At 36.5% G+C, this 16,621-nt stretch overlaps 1 protein-coding gene across 1 annotated transcript in view; it reads right to left on the bottom strand.

Annotated features, from left to right (window-relative positions):
* LOC126970260 (uncharacterized) overlaps positions 1-16,621 on the bottom strand; it is a 29,445-nt gene that overhangs the window by 11,516 nt on the left and 1,308 nt on the right. The window contains exon 2 of the mRNA XM_050816089.1: positions 742-833. Within this exon, the coding sequence (XP_050672046.1) occupies positions 742-811 (70 nt within the window). The 5' untranslated portion in view covers positions 812-833. The remainder of the gene's footprint in view (positions 1-741; positions 834-16,621) is intronic.

The raw sequence follows: 16,621 nt of genomic DNA, 5'->3' as shown, positions 1-16,621 counted from the left end.
CTGATGTTTTATCGTTTTACTTCGTCGTTATCAACAACACTATTGTCAAACACTTATCGATGGCCTACTCCGATAACACAGCACTTCCCGCGAATGGATTGTTTCGAGACTACTTTTATATCATTTTACAAGTTCCATCAATTACTTCTAATGGAGGTCGAGTTTTAACCAGAAGAAGTGTCAAGAAACCCATTGGCACTCTTTTAAATCACTATTTATAGCTTCATGATTTTACAAATTATTTTATTTACAATGTATGTGAATTGATGCAACAAAAAAAAGACTCAAACATGTCTAAACAAAACCATAAGTTTATGAGTACCAGTGGATGCTTTGCGCAGGATGTCGGCTAGATTATGAGTACCACAACGGCGCCTATTTCTGCTGAAGCAGTAATGTGTAAGCATTATAGTGTTTTGGTCTGAAGGGCGCCGTAGCTAGTGAAATTACTGGGCAATGAGACTTAACATCGTATGCCTCAAGGTGACGAGGGCAATTGTAGGGCCGCTCAGAACTTTTGGGTTTCTCAAGAATCCTGAGCGGAACTGCATTGTAATGGGCAGAGCGTATCAATTACCAGAAGCTGAACGTCATGCTTCTCTCGTCCCTTATTTTCATAAAAAAAAACTTATGGTGCGGTGTCCTTTCCCGGTTCAATCAAGCAAATGAATGCATTTAAAATTGTTTTTTCTTATTAAAATAAAGTCTTGTGCCTCACATTATTATTTAAATATTAATTACCTTTCCATACTCTAAGATGGCGAGCGGCTCTCTCTTCCAGCTGGAAGTACTCGTAGAGAAGAACAGTCATATTATTCAGTCACATTATTATCCTGAAAAAATAAATGTTTTATTACTCATGCGGGAAAAGTAGTATCTTGGCGATCGTTGTTGCGGTTGGAAAAGAGCCGGCAAACGGCTATTTTTCAACCGCAATTTTAAATAAGGTGCGTGCATTGAGTGCGAAAAGTTTACTTGTCGCACGCAAATGTTGTTTGAGTGCAAAAGTTTACTTGTCGCCACGGACTAGTAAAAAAATGAGGAGTCCGTATCACCTTACATGACAGTGTAGCACCAAAACAAGCCGATTAACGTGTAAATACATAGCCCCACGCACACACTTACACTACTACAGGCCGACAGGCGGCCATTATGAGAATTGTCATCGTCTGTGACAGATCAGTTTCCGTCTCAGTAAAATATTTTAAAAATGCCGTCGTGCGTTGTGAAAATGTGTATAAACGATACTATATAAGTATTTGTTGCCATATATGATTATTTAAGGGAGAAAAAATTGTGTAACTAGTATCCCCCGTAACCGCACACACACTAGCATAAAGGTTCACTTGCTAATATCACGGCGCGGAGTCCTTTTTTTACTCGTCCGTGCTTGGCACACGCAAATTTTGCAATATCAAAACTGAATTGAGGTTGACGCGTCTGACAGTTTAATTTAATAAATAAAATTATAATTTAAGTTACAAAAGTTTAAAGACGAATATGGAGTCGGAAATAATAAATAAATCGTCGCATTTGTAATACAAAATAGTATGTGCAACTCGTGTGACTTGTTGTTCAATATACCATTGCTTTGTCCTTGAAGTAGTTTGGTCGAAGCGACTATAGAGGATGGATGACAGAAAAATGTACTATTTCAATTTGATTATGTCATAAGCTGGCTTATCATTAAATTCAAATTATTATGTTTGTACGAGTTTTACGAAGAGAATTTCACCAGTACGATCAGAGCTTTAGCTCAAACAATTTCTTGTGAAGTGAGTTTAGCTTAAATTGTATTATTTTTATTAATTTACTAGCTGTCCTGGCAAACGTTGTTTTGCCATATAAATTATATATGTAAACCTTCCTTGAGCTTCAACGAATCTATTGCAAAAGATTTCATTGAGATCGTTCGAATAGTTTAGGAGTAATTAGGGAACATAAAAACATACATTCTCTTTTATATATATAGATAGATTTTGAATAAAACAAAAACTTTTACAACGTACAAATTTTGATTGATTGAATACAGAAGAGGGGGATTTAGGTTGATTTGTTTGATGTATTTGATCGCGAGAGAAAAATTCAAGGCGAACCTTGTAACCTGTTGATGTTCATGACGGAATGATTCGGAAATTGAATTCATTAAAATAGAACACGCATTGTTTGTGATCGTCGGAATTACTCTCGGAATGAACTTCGCCCTTCGACTTTCGATGCGGGACTCGAACGTCTCGCGTTTCGTGCGAGCGCTCTTCCACTGAACCAACCGTTCGAGTGACGTCATGTTCATAAATCTTGATATGTCTTGTTCAACTCTCAGGTTGTGGCTTCATATACAGGATCTACTTTACTATTTACCCGCTCAACTCCAATATTTGCATATTAGCAAATCGACTTGAGATTTCGCTCTTTCAAATCTAAACAATATATTATTTTTTTATAGTATACTTCTAGCATTGATTACATAAATTAAATTCGAAAACAAAATATAAAAAATCTAACTTAACTTGTATAATCAATCCCAGAGGTGAGTTTTCCTTTAAAAACATAGGAAAACGGTTAACTCTAAATACTTACTACTACGAGTATACATTCATTCATACACACACACCACACACACACACACACACACACACACACACACACACACACACACACACACACACACACACACACACACATGCACATATATACAGGACGTAAGGACAGCATCGCGGGATTAGTCAGGGAAGCTTCCTAGGACCTTAAAAAGTCGCGACGTCGCGATCTGATGAAAATTCGATTCTAGAAAAACGGGGTAAAACTAATAACTTCTCGAATTTTCAATAATTATCAATTTCTTAGCGGGAATTTAAAAATAACAAAAATGCGAGCTTCGGTGTCAATATGTGAGACTAGCAGTGGTCTAGTCTGTCAGTGGGTTTGCCCATAGAAACGACTCACTCCTACATATATATCAACAATGGCGCAGGTACCTACATGCTATGTGATAATAATTCATTATTTATAATACCCTCGGCACCACAAGCCCAAACATTACCACACACAATTGATAACAGTTAATTAAATAGCCAACATTGAAAGTAACCTAAATTAATAACACATAACACAATGATCGATCGTCTTCGGCTTACTATTAAAAAGTGGACAAGTACGACTCTGATCTACATCGGGTTCCGTACTGATAAATTAACAAGAACTTTAAAATTAACTAAAGGGGAAAATAAAAGAGACAACGATTGAATTAAAATAAAATATGACAATTACCATATCAAACATAACTTAGCCTGGCTGTGCTTTCATTAAATTTAATAAATATATCTTTATCTTATATCTTTTAACGAGCAATTCTTGTATATACATATATTATAATCTGAATCTCGGAAACGGCTCCATCCATTTTCATAAGCTTTAGTGTACAGGGGATTTCGGGGGCGGTCAATCGATCTAGCTAGGTTTAAATTAAAAAAATGTAGCTTTGTCCGTGTTTTAATGAGAAACAGCTACAATAACATTAGAAGACAAAGGTAAATTTCGCCACTATATACAAGACTATAATAGCTCAGATGGGACATTGGATGATCCGGAAAACAGAAGATCCCGGTTCGTATCCAGATGTCCTATTAGTTTTTTTTTGTTTAAGTTTTGTACACTCTTAAAAGCCCGAGCAAGGTTCGGTCGTCCGGATATTTTTTTTTAATAATAATAAACCTACTTACCTGAAATCTTACACTTTTATTACAGTTTATTTTATTTATATTTTAGTATTAAAAACAGCAACAAAAGTATAATTAAAAGGCTTATTATGTTAGTTTTTTTTGTTATGATCCTGGCTACGGCCGCGGCGTGAACGAGAAAAATGTAATGAAAATATCGGTCTTTTGATTCGTGTGAGATTTTCATTTGTAAGTTTAACGTTTTCTATTCGTAGATCATCCTGTCCAAAGAGTTCATTACAGTGATATACACACAGATTAAGTTACAGTTTTCCATTATATTTATGTTTATTATGTTTGCGTGCTACAGACTATAATAAATATAATATAAAAAGTAACAGTGGACTGATTTTAAATAATAACCTAATATAATTAAATTTTTGTAGGAGTAAGACGTAACTACAATTTTTGAGTTTTATTTTAACTCACGATTTTTAGTCGGAGCTGCTTCCAGAAAGTTCTACTTATTTTGACCGTAGAGTACTTAGGGCTTCGGTAGACTGTACGATGTGCCAAACTAAGTGGATATTTATGACGATACACACCTTCGGACATTCTATAAGGGTTACTTTGTACTTTAATACGTACAGAAACGTTAACACCATGATAAAGAAAAGCTTTGATAAAATTTTTTTGTTCGGCTCTTGGACTATTTACTATCGTTGTATTGATTGTCGCCCACGCTACGAATATTCGTAAACTTCGATTACGTCACGGTTAACTTGTTTGAAAATATATCCAATTACATATTTAGATGGTATTCTGCTAATGCATAATATACAATACAATATTTAATATCTATTTGAAACAAAACATGTAAAGAGTCAAAGTATATATTTGCAAGTCTCTGCAATAGAGCTAGAGAACTATTCTCATGGAATATGACATAGCAAACAAATATTAAAAAAAAATTAGGAAAAAGGGTTGACCCTAAAGGCCATCCCTGCAAACACATATGAAAATATATTTTCGTAGTTTTTTTTGAGATTACATAAAATCTACCCGTCCGAATTGGTCCGAATTGTATTGAAAATCTAAATTTGACTAAGCCGATAGGTCGAGCCGTTCAAAAGTTATTAGAGTTTATCCATACATACAGACACACACACACACACATAGTGTTCAGCGAGTTTTTATCCTTAGTTTTTAAACTTTTATTTTTATTTTTAACCGACTTCAAAAAAGGACGAGGTTCTCCATTCGTCGGTATGTTTTTTTTGTTTGTTTGTTTTTTTTTATATGAGAGGGGGCAAACGGGCAAGAGGCTCACGGGATGGGGAGAGGTGAGGCAACCGCCCATGGACATCCGCAACAACAGGTGTGTCAAGAAATGCATTGCCGGCCTTTAAGGTGGGAGTATGCTTTTTTCTTGAAGGTCCCTAAGTCGTATCTGTTCGGAAAGACCGCTGCCGGTAGTTGATTCTACAAAGTGGCTGTGCGAGGCAAGAAGTTTCGAACAAAACCCGCGGTTTTGGAACTTGATTTTTCGTTATCTATAGGAAATTAAATTCTCTACAAAAAAGGTCCCTTTCATTTTTCGCTAAAATGCATAGGAAAAAAGTTACAGGGCTTTAAGAGACGAAAAATATAAAAAATCAAAAATAACATTTTTCTTTTGGTTTCGACAAAGAATTATTTTATTTCGTAAAAATCTTTCCTTTATATATCTATATTTAGTCTGTCAAAAATATTAAAGTAGTTAACGATTTTGCTGAGTGACCCCTCTGGTCAATCTAGTTGGGGAAATTGGAGCACCCAAGATATCAAGCTCATCTCTTAGGAGGTTTTTTTGTGTCTAACAAAGAAACTTTTCATATGTATTTACTCAAAAATTTTTTTTTTATTCTGACATACTCTAATGTAATGTATAATTATAATATTTTAATCATTGCTACCTATTCGAGAAGTCTTTTGAGTTTGCTTGCACTTAAAAATAAGTTTTAGACATTCTACATCACGCACTTACACAATGCTATTTATATTATCATCATCAGCTGGAAGACGTCCACTGCTGGACAAAGGCCTCCCCAAAGATCTCCACCACGATCGGTCCTGCGCTGCCCTCATCCAAGTATTCCGGCGATCTTTACAAGATCGTCCATCGTCGGTCCATCTTGTGGGTGCCCTACAAACAATGCGCCCTCCGGTACGTGTTTGCCATTCGAGAACTTTTCTGCCCCACCAGCCATCTGTCCTATGTATGTGCCTTGTCCACTGCCACTTCAGTTTTGCAATTATTTGGATTATGCCTATGCTATTTACGAGTAGGTATATAATTTCTTTCTTTACACAAATATGTGGACTCAGAGCTGTGTTCATCTGATCAAACTCACAGTGGATAAATTTGTATTATTTCTAATCTGTTTACATACTCGTAATATTGTGTTCTTAAATGTTTATGTATCTACTATACATTAGGCGGCTTGCCAGATATCCTGCCCTAAATAATTCCACGTTTTAATCGCTGGTAATTCCATGTATATGTAGGTTCCATTTATATTCGACTTTCTATACATTCTTCTTCTTCTATATTCATATTGTTGACAGTGACCGGTCGGTAGGAGCATATCTATAAAAGGCGAAGTCTCCCTGGCGTCGTCACTATTTTATTTAATTTTACAGTACTTATTTAGATGTTAGCACGTTTGTGATTTTAGTAGATGGTATTAAAATTTGTTCTAAAAAACCCTTTTTCCAAGAATATAATATATAATATCCTTCCTTAAAGGCCGGCAACGCTCCTGTGATTCCTCTGGTGTTGCAAGAGAGTATGGGGGGCGGTGATCACTTAACAACAGGTGACCCGTACGCTAGCTTGTCCTCCTATTCCATAAAAAAAAAATCTATTAAGGGTGTGTCTCCCATTTGTTCATTTTTTGTCTGCAACAGCATACGAAAGTCCGGAGTAGTTTGATTGATGTATAACATCGCACCTCAGGAAGGAAGGGTGTCTCTTGCGAGTTAACAAAGTGGAGCTTTCTGTTTCCACCGAACCACACTTCCTCGGCTGGGCTTTTCTTTTTTTTTATGGAATAGCAGGACAAACGAGCGTACGGGTCACCTGTTGTTAAGTGATCACCGCCGCCCATACTCTCTTGCAACACCAGAGGAATCACAGGAGCGTTGCCGGCCTTTAAGGAAGGTGTACGCGCTTATTTTGAAGGTACCCATGTCGTATCGTCCCGGAAACACCGCACAAGGAAGTTCATTCCACAGCTTTGTAGTACGTGGAAGAAAGCTCCTTGTAAACCGCACTGTGGAGGACCGCCACACATCCAGATGGTGAGGATGATATCCTAACTTGTGGCGTGTCGTGCGAAGGTGGAATTCGGCGGCAGGAATTAGGTAAAACAGCTCTTCGGAACACTCCCCGTGATAAATGCGGTAGAAGACACACAATGAAGCGACGTCTCTACGCAACGCCAAGTGATCCAGCCGTTCACAGAGTACTGGGTCCCCGACAATTCGCGCTGCTCTGCGTTGCACGCGGTCAAATGGATCGAGCTGATACTGGGGTGCGCCAGACCAGAGATGACAGCAATACTCCATGTGTGGCCGGACCTGCGCTTTGTACAGCGCTAGTATGTGGGCCGGCTTGAAGTATTGCCGTCGTGCTCTATTAATGACGCCCAGTTTCTTTGAAGCCAATTTGGCTTTGCCCTCCAGATCGACTTATTTTCTATGAGAGAATTTTTTGACGCATGGTTTGAATGTTCTGCTGTGAAACACTTTCATTATAACAACAGCGAGCATATTTTATAAATAATTATTGATGTTATGGAATATTATTGACAAACTCATAAAAAAGTATTTTATTTAGTACGTTAGTTTTAATTATGTACAGAACAACGTCTGCCGGGTCAGCTAGCTATAGATAGATAGGTACCTCGATCACAGCAGTTGTTGTGCAATAGACTGTAACAATTATTGTCTTGTGAATGTACCTATACTATTTACCCACAGCGTTATGATACAATCAACAATAATTACCTATACCCTACTGTTTAATATAACAATCTTGGGAGTTTGATTCTCGGAGAGTTGTGTGCGATTACATTACCATTTAGATATGTATTTGTTTGAAATAATTAGTTGACGTAAGGTTATCACCTGGAGTCACCCTGCAGTATTTTTTAAATAAAGGACGAGACGAGCAGGAAGTTCAGCTGATGGTAATTAATACGCCCTGCCCATAATAATGCAATGCTGCTCAGGATTCTTGAAAAACCCCAAAAATTCTGAGCAGCACTACAACTGCGCTTGTCACATGTCGTTATGTCTCATTTGCCCAGTAATTTCACTAGCTACGGCATACTTCAGACTGAAAGTAAACTACACAGTAATGCTTACACATTACTGCTCCCCGGCAGAAATAGGCGCCGTTGTGGTACCCATAATCTAGCCGGCATCCTGTGCAAAGGAGCTGATATTACATAAAAAGAATATAATTTCTTTTCAATATATAAACGTTAGTAAGGTTTTTTATTCAATAGTAAAGCGCTATGTGTTATAATTATGTAATAGGTACTTACTGAATGTTGTCATCAGACATTTATACGACCCTTCATTTGACATTGTTACTAAGTATGTAAACAATGATGGAAAAACTTACATTAGGCTTATTTAATACAGTAAAAGCTGGTTAATTGGAATCTCAAGTACCAATTACTGAGTTTTCCAATAATACAGCTTTCCAATGCAGGTTTAAATTTTAGTTGTCTCATTTACAGAGGCAATTTTATATATACTTATGGACATTTTGTACACTTTTATTCCTTTGTTTATAGGTCAAAACCTGAGATAGTACTAATAAGTAAGCATACGCGAAAGATGACGCGAAATGTATGTAAACAAACACGTTAAAACCATTTATACAGTTAAATTCAAAATTCAAAAACACTTTATTCATGTAGGTCACAAAAATGACACTTATGAATGTCAATAAAAAAATATATAAATATTGTTTCTTATTGAATTTACCGCTACTTCGTAAAGGGTTGAGCATTAGCTCATTAGAGAAGAAGTAGCAAGAAACTCATTGCCACTCTTTTAAGTCAAGATTTACATTTTAGTTGTTTTACAAATCATTTCAATTACTATATATGCAAAGTGACGCAACAAAAATACTCAAAATTCAAAAACTGAAAGGCATTACATGAGTAAGTCAAAAAAAGAAAAAAAAAAAGTAAATTAATACTTATAAACACAAGAGTTATTGAGTAGAGTAGATGCATCAATCCACACATACCGTAAATAGATAGAGGCATTATGTGAGCATTTCATAAAATAAAATATATAATAACTTTAACTTTAAAGGAAATAATAATAATAAAAAAACACATCAAGCAGACCTCCCGGTAACAAGATCATCCAGCCACCACGAGTAGCACCCGTTCACGAGCAATTGAGCTACATAGTCTCAATTATAGAGGTAAACATTGAAAAAGTATTAGAATTCAAATCTCATTTAACCAGGTTCAAAAAGTCCTATTTACAGAGGTTATTTAATGAAAAAGAACAAGGACCTCATTGCAACTCTCAATAATAGAGATTTCTCACTTATACAGGTCCCACAGGTTTAACTGTACATGCTTCAATGTTATTCTTTTAGCATTCGGCACTTCTTCTATGTAAACTTGTATACCTTACATAATACATACACACATCAAAAAAGTCTAAGCAACATGCATGGATATTACAAATTTACCATTTATATTAATTAATTTCTGAGTCTTTATTCCCTCAAAGTGCATAGGTATAGGTACTTTTTGTTATTGATGACATACTGGCTGGTTGTAAAAAGAAATTTCGATTACGTTTTGTTTTTTTCATAAAATTAAATGAAAGGGAATTTAATTGAATTTAAGCGCGTTTTTATTGGCACGTTTAGTCTTGATTTTATAATTTTACCAACCATTTAAATATAGTTAGCGACAAAATTGAATTGTTAGATATTTTTTACGTCGTGGAGCGACGTCATTTGAAGGCAAATGAAATGCAAAGAGCTGTAGGGATGTTGCAAGCGGGAAGTAATCAATCTCAGGTATCTCGGCATTTTGGCATTCATAGAAGTGTTATTTGTCGTCTTTGGCAGCGCTACAATAATACAAGGGAAACCGCTGAACAGCATTCAGGCTGTAAAAGGAGTACAACCATTCGGCAAGACCGGTACATACAACTGACTGCAAGACGCCAGCCGATGTTAGCCGCTTGAGAATAAGTTTGAGGCTACAAAATTCAAGAGGTTTTGATGTAAGTCTCTAAACTGTGCGATATCGACTGCATGAGTACGGCCTACGAGCTCGACGCCCAATTAGGTGCCCACCGATACGTCACGGGAATCGCGCTCGTCGAAATGAATGGTGTAGAGAACGCATAACATTGACCCAGGAACAATGGGATAAAATTATGTTTTCCGATGAGTCGTGATTCGGGTTGAGGCCTGATACAAGAAGGGTGCGATTGTACCGTCGGCCCGGAAATACTGAAAGGCTCAGGTGCATTCAGGAAGTTCATCCATACAGCGGCTCAACAGTTATGGTATGGGCGGGTATTATGAAGAACAGGCAAACTGAGCTAAAGAAAACATGAACGCTGAAAATTACGTTGAGGATATTCTCGCACCTTATGTCCATCCATTTGTACAAACCTTTGGCTCCGAGTTTATGTTAATGCATAACAATGCGCGTTCACATACAGCTCGGCGAACCAGTCAATACTTGGCAACGGAGAACGTCCGGGTCCCTGACGTGCACAATCGCCAGCATGCATGGGACATGCTTCAGAGACGTGTTATCAAGGACTTGGACGCAGTGACAACAACCCAACAGCTGAAGCGCAAGATGACATAAACAGTCTCATTAATTCAATGAATAATCGTTGCCGACAAGTTCTGAATAGCAGAGGAGGCCATACTTTGTATTAAATTATCCTATTCTTTCACAATTAATTTTCTTTAGAAATTTTATTTTGTTAAAAAAATGTTTAGTTGCTTGTATTCTAATATTGTTAATTTCTGTTATTAAAAGAACTTATAAAGACAACAGCTGTTATTTTTACATATTAGGACCCTAAAAATATTATTTTAAAAATAAAATACAACGTTATAATGTGAAAACCATCCTAAAATTTATATTAGTACATGTTGCTTAGACTTTTTTGATGTGTGTATAATTCTAACGTACTTGCCCAGTTTCTCGTAAACTTTAAAATTCAAATTAATATACCTTAGATTAAGGATTGGTCTCCGATACGCTCCAAATAGATACCGCACTACCTAATAATAGCTTTTTTATTACGGCAACTATTAGATGCTTGTGTGCGTGGCATCTTGAAACGCAATGGCATCTTTTAAATTTTGTAACATATGCTTCGTATTATTTTACATTGAAATTAATAAAATACAAAATACTTACTGACGATATGTAATCCCAGTGTCTTTCTTATTTCTTGTAGTATTACTTTTACAAAGTTAAGTTTTACTACGCAATCCGGCAGTTTAGTTTCAATTATAAGCAAAGTTTAACAGAGCATGTGGCACGTCAGCGTCACACATTGTTCGAGACTGGCGCGAATAAGTCCACTTGGGCGTGGTATTAGTTGCCGCACTTTGCGACTACACCTACAGTATCTAGGTGGACCGCAGCTGAGACCAATCCTTAATCGAAGAAATATACATTTAATTTATGTATATTTAATATTTTAGCATATTATTAAATAATATAATAAGTAATGTCATATAATTATATTTTTATGATAATTCACTACTAACCGTTACTATTGCACAAAATGTGAATTTAAAACAAATATTACTGCACCTAAAAGCGGTACATTGAACGTTATCAAAACCAATAACAAAAGATAACAATGGCTATGAACATGAGTGCATTAAAAACATTATTTTTATCGGCTCTGTATCAGTTGGCTATGAGATATTTTGTAAAGATCATTAAAATTTGTTTGCTCGCACACTTTTACGATAGTGTATTAGGTATGTATCTTACTGACAGTATTGCATATTCTTTGCTGACTGTCTTTTGTGTGTGACAAATTTTACTATACCGTAAAACTAAAGCAATATAACCGTCGTATACAATAAGTGCAGCATTAAAGGCTACAGTTTGTCAGAGCGTTCTCAAAGCTAACACAAAGTTGTTTATTTGATATCACATTGAGCTTGTGTGTGTCTTCCACCGCATTTATTACGGGGAGTGTTCCGAAGAGCTGATTAACCTGATTCCTGCCGCCGAATTCCACCTTCGCACGACACGCCACAAGTTAGGATTTTATCCCCACCATCTGGATGTGTGGCGGTCCTCCACAGCGCGGTTTTCAAGGAGCTTTCTTCCTCGTACGACAAAGCTGTGGAATGAGATTCCTTGTGCGGTGTTTCGACACAAATATAAAAATATAATATTATATAATGATAGGACATGGGTACCATCAAAAAAAGCGTGTACCTACCCCTTCCTTAATAGCCGGCAACGCTCTTGTAATTCCTCTGGTGTTGCAAGAGAATGTGGGCGGCGGTGATCACTTAACACCAGGTACGCTCGTTTGTCCTCCTTTTCCATAAATAAAAAAGAATGTTCCGGTACCAGACCGCGTCCGCTAGTTCAGCCGGGCCAAATCCGACCATGTGCTTAGGCTATAAAATACACGTGCCGGCGGTATCTCTTTGACGGCCGCGGGCGGCGCAATTCAAAGGCATCTTTTCTAGCGCTGCTATTCAACTTTTGCACGGCATCATAAGGCGGCGTTGCCGCTTGCCGCGTTGAAAAAGAAAAAAAAAAAGAGAAAAGAGTAGTTGGACAATAATTATAGATTTTTATAGGCTAGATAATTATAGGCTTTATAACAGATAACTTAAAACTTTCTGGAAAGACAACCTCTGAAAAATATATTTAGGAGAGTAAATATATGAGAGATACTGTGCTTGCAATGTTTGGGACCTATATATTGTGTAGATATGGAATCATAACCTATTGCATTTATATTTTTAAGAGGATTTATTATCCTTAATACTTCGTTCTCGGAACATGGAGAGAGAAATGTACCATTATTTATTGAATTTACTATGTATTTATACTGTTTGTTTCATTTATGATAACAATTATTAGTCAAATTAATAAGATAATTATAAAATGATTTGTTATATCATAATGTGGTAGCTTTCGTAAACTCTCCCAGCATTCTTTTTTTGGCGCTCTTTTTTATAACATTATATAATATTGTACTGTCATTGCTTTTGCTATAAAATATTCATAATCTAGTCCTAGGCTGTCTGATCACTTAGATATTCAGCTGTGTAGTGGTAGTATTTACGACAGAGCCATTTTTTAATAAAACATTTAAATTTATTTATAGAAAATGCCTGAACAGTGGCCAGGACTTTATTATAAAAGTGTATACATTTACACTTAAAGCTATTATGTATCTTATGAAGCCTACTAGAATTAGTTACACGACTTCCTTTTATCTTTATTATATCCCATTGACTTTAATTTTATTTTTTGAGTTTTGTAAATCATTGTACAGTGGTACAGTCGCAGCATCGACCTTCAAACCTTGAATTCGCTGGTTGTATGTAAACATAGATGTCTGTCGAGATTACTGTAAAAAATTGTATATAACATAAAAGTAATCACGATAAGACGTTGACCAGTCATCACAACTATGAACTAGCCATCGCAGATGCGTCATACGTATGCTTTGAAATTGTGAATGTTGCCATCGTAAAAATATTTTTTATAGAAAACCGTTAATATATTGACTACATTTACATATTTATATTACATACATTTATTATAATTACAATTACTATAATTGCGCCATTATTGAGATGTATTTATTAAAACACTAATAATTACGTCGGTATAATTATTATGTGTTTTATTGCTTTATGTACTTCATCTCCAAACAAATTATTGCGTTCTTTTTTCTTATCTTCTCAATGTTTTATTTCTCTTCTTTTTCTTTATACTACTACTATGGCACAGACCCAGTCCTATCAAATATTTTATGATCACGAGCTTGTTTCAACAGAATTATTTACCAAGCTCCGGTAAAATCATTCATAAAACTATTTATGGCTTTACGACAAGTTTTGTCTATCGATACTAGCATATCTGAACAAGGCGTGCAAGAGAGATGAATATCTCTAACGGATATACACCAAAATAGAAAAGGAAAGCGAATTAATTGTTACTCTAACTGATTCAAAAGTCGTAAGCAGTCAGCCACGCTTGGCAATAGCTTCTTAGTAATACGAATATTAAACTATCCAACCACAAGCTAAGTCTAAGTCAAGCTAATCTTAGTTAATCTACAAGCAATCTGCACTCAGTGACGTTTGCAAAACTGTGTATCTTAAGGTGGTAAGTAACAAATAGGATTATCGCGAATATTTACTATGTGTCGGAAAATCGTGACGCTCGCGCTGTCTGTGTGCGCGAATTGATAAAAAGTTGTGTCCCGATTGCTACATAAAAGTTTATATAACTACAATACTGACACGTCGATTCTCTAGCTTAAGCACGCACGATATCCATATTATGGTGAGCACAGTAAGTAAACAAGAAAAAACCACACCACTAAACAAGCACCTTTTACATAACAGGCGTGACAGACAGTCTTAACATTCAGATGATATCTGGTCGAAAATGAAACGTCATGTAAACCTTAAATCTAAAGAAAACGCGAACATGAAAAGTTCCTGAAAAATAGGAACTCACTTCGACAAGTTTGTGAACATCCTAAATATCAGGAAGAACTTGATGGAGCTCGACTGCTTCAAGCCGGAGTCAACAATACTCACAAAATGGACCATTGGGGTCTAGTTACGGAAACAGCATCCAATGTACCATACAATAAGTCTAAACAGAACACAATTCTTTAAAATCGCATTAGCACATCTTATTGCAAACAAAGAAACAATAAATTTTTAGATATATGGTCAAGTTTCCAAGCCGTATGGTATATTTCATTTTTAACATAAACTTTTTAGTAAATCAATAACAATCATTAAAAGATCATAGCCAATGCCATAGTTTCGGGTCGAATGCCATGTTGTCATTGATGGTCGTCGCTAGACGCGTCACTCGCTATAAATATATTCAACTTGAATCCCATCAACTGAATGACGTAATTCTTTATCACGAATTCTTACCACACAGAACACACACTTCACATAACATCTTATAGCTTGTTCGTGTTGAATGGGAATGATGACAAAATAAAGGAAAATTGAAATGGAATATGGATATATGACATAAAAAGAAAAGGGATTTAATGCGAGTCTGCCTTTCTATGGATAGTGATTTAGTTATAAATAGGAAGGTTCCTATTTATATATACTAATTAGTAGGTACTAATAAGAAAAACTGAAAGAATTGAAAGAAATAATACATTCAATGTTATGTTTAATTTTTCTTGTAAATCCTTGTCATTTGGGAGCTAGTTAGGTACTCTGCAAATTTAATGATGAATTGAAAGTAGACTATGGATTTTGTATTACGCTTCATTAAGAAGTTTCTTTATTTTCACGGGACCGCATTCGCGGCTATCGCACGGCGGACCATTAGTTCGCGGGGTCCTGGGCTAAATACTACTAAGAGGCCTGACTTATCAATAAATTAATTGCAATTAAATCCGAATTTTTTTTTCTTTAATGCACACAGCATTTGAAAAAAAGGGGGATTTATTTAGTTAAAAAAGCATAAATCTTAATGTTGCTTGAAAGTCCAGGTAACAGTCGCCGAAGTCGATCGATTTGGAAGACATCATAGCATAAACCCAAACAGCAACTCTTAGACATTCAACAAAAGTTAAAAAAATAATTGTGCAACTTTAATGGGCTCTGGAGGCCCTTTTTATCCACGGGGCTCTGGTCTGCATCTTCATATACCCGTATACATAAGTCCTCCCTTGACGTAGGTTTGTTAAACACAAAATAAAGTGCTCAGCTCAGAAGTTTCAAAGCGCAATAAAATAAATAGTACGGTTTTACGTGACGCAGCTACTGAAATTACTGAGCTTTTGTCTCAAGGCGACGTGTGCAATCGCGTAGCTGTTCAGAACTTTATTGTTTTAAATGTCCTAAGCGGGTCACCTCATTGCAATGCACACAGTAGCACACTCTCCATAATTTTGGAGTTGTGTGTAAAATGTAATGTAATATGCTAAAATTTTATATTGAGAATAATGCGGTACGTCATTATTTCGATCTTATCTTGTTGTTGATTCTTTTTGGTGATCGCCTCCGCCCACATTCTCTTGCAACACCACAGGAGCGTTGTCGGCTCTTTAGAAGAGTGTACGCGTTTTGTTTTAAGATACCCATGTTGTATCGCACTGGAAACTCCACAAAAGCTATTTTGGTGTGCGTGGAAGAAAGTTCATTGAAAACCGCACAGTGGAGGAACTCTACACAGCCAGATGGTGGGATGATATCGTAATTTTTGGTGTGTCGTGCGAAGATGGTTTTCCGCGGCAGGAATCCCGTCAAACAGCTCTTCGGAACACTCCCCGTGATAATAGGATAAGGTTTGATAAATGCGGTAGAAGATACATAATTAAGCGACGTCTCTACGCAAACCCCGGTGAACTAACCATTCACAGAGCACTAGATCACCGTCAATTCAAGCAGCTCTGCGCTGCACGCGGTCAAGTGGTTAGAGCTGATACTGAGGTGCACCAGACCAGAGATGACAGCAATAGGTACTCAATATGTGGCCGGATCTGCGCTTCATAGAGCGATAGAATGTGTGCAAGCTTCAGTATTGCCGTGCTCTATTTATGACGCCCCGCTTCTTCGAAGCTAATTTGGATTTGCCATATGACCGCGGAATGGGAATCGCTCGAGATTTCGAGACCCAGTGTTCCAATACTAGGCGAGGCTTTAA

Source organism: Leptidea sinapis, chromosome 20, assembly GCF_905404315.1.
Source record: "Leptidea sinapis chromosome 20, ilLepSina1.1, whole genome shotgun sequence".
Classification (NCBI taxonomy): domain Eukaryota; kingdom Metazoa; phylum Arthropoda; class Insecta; order Lepidoptera; family Pieridae; genus Leptidea; species Leptidea sinapis.
This window is presented reverse-complemented; position numbering and strand designations above follow the sequence as displayed.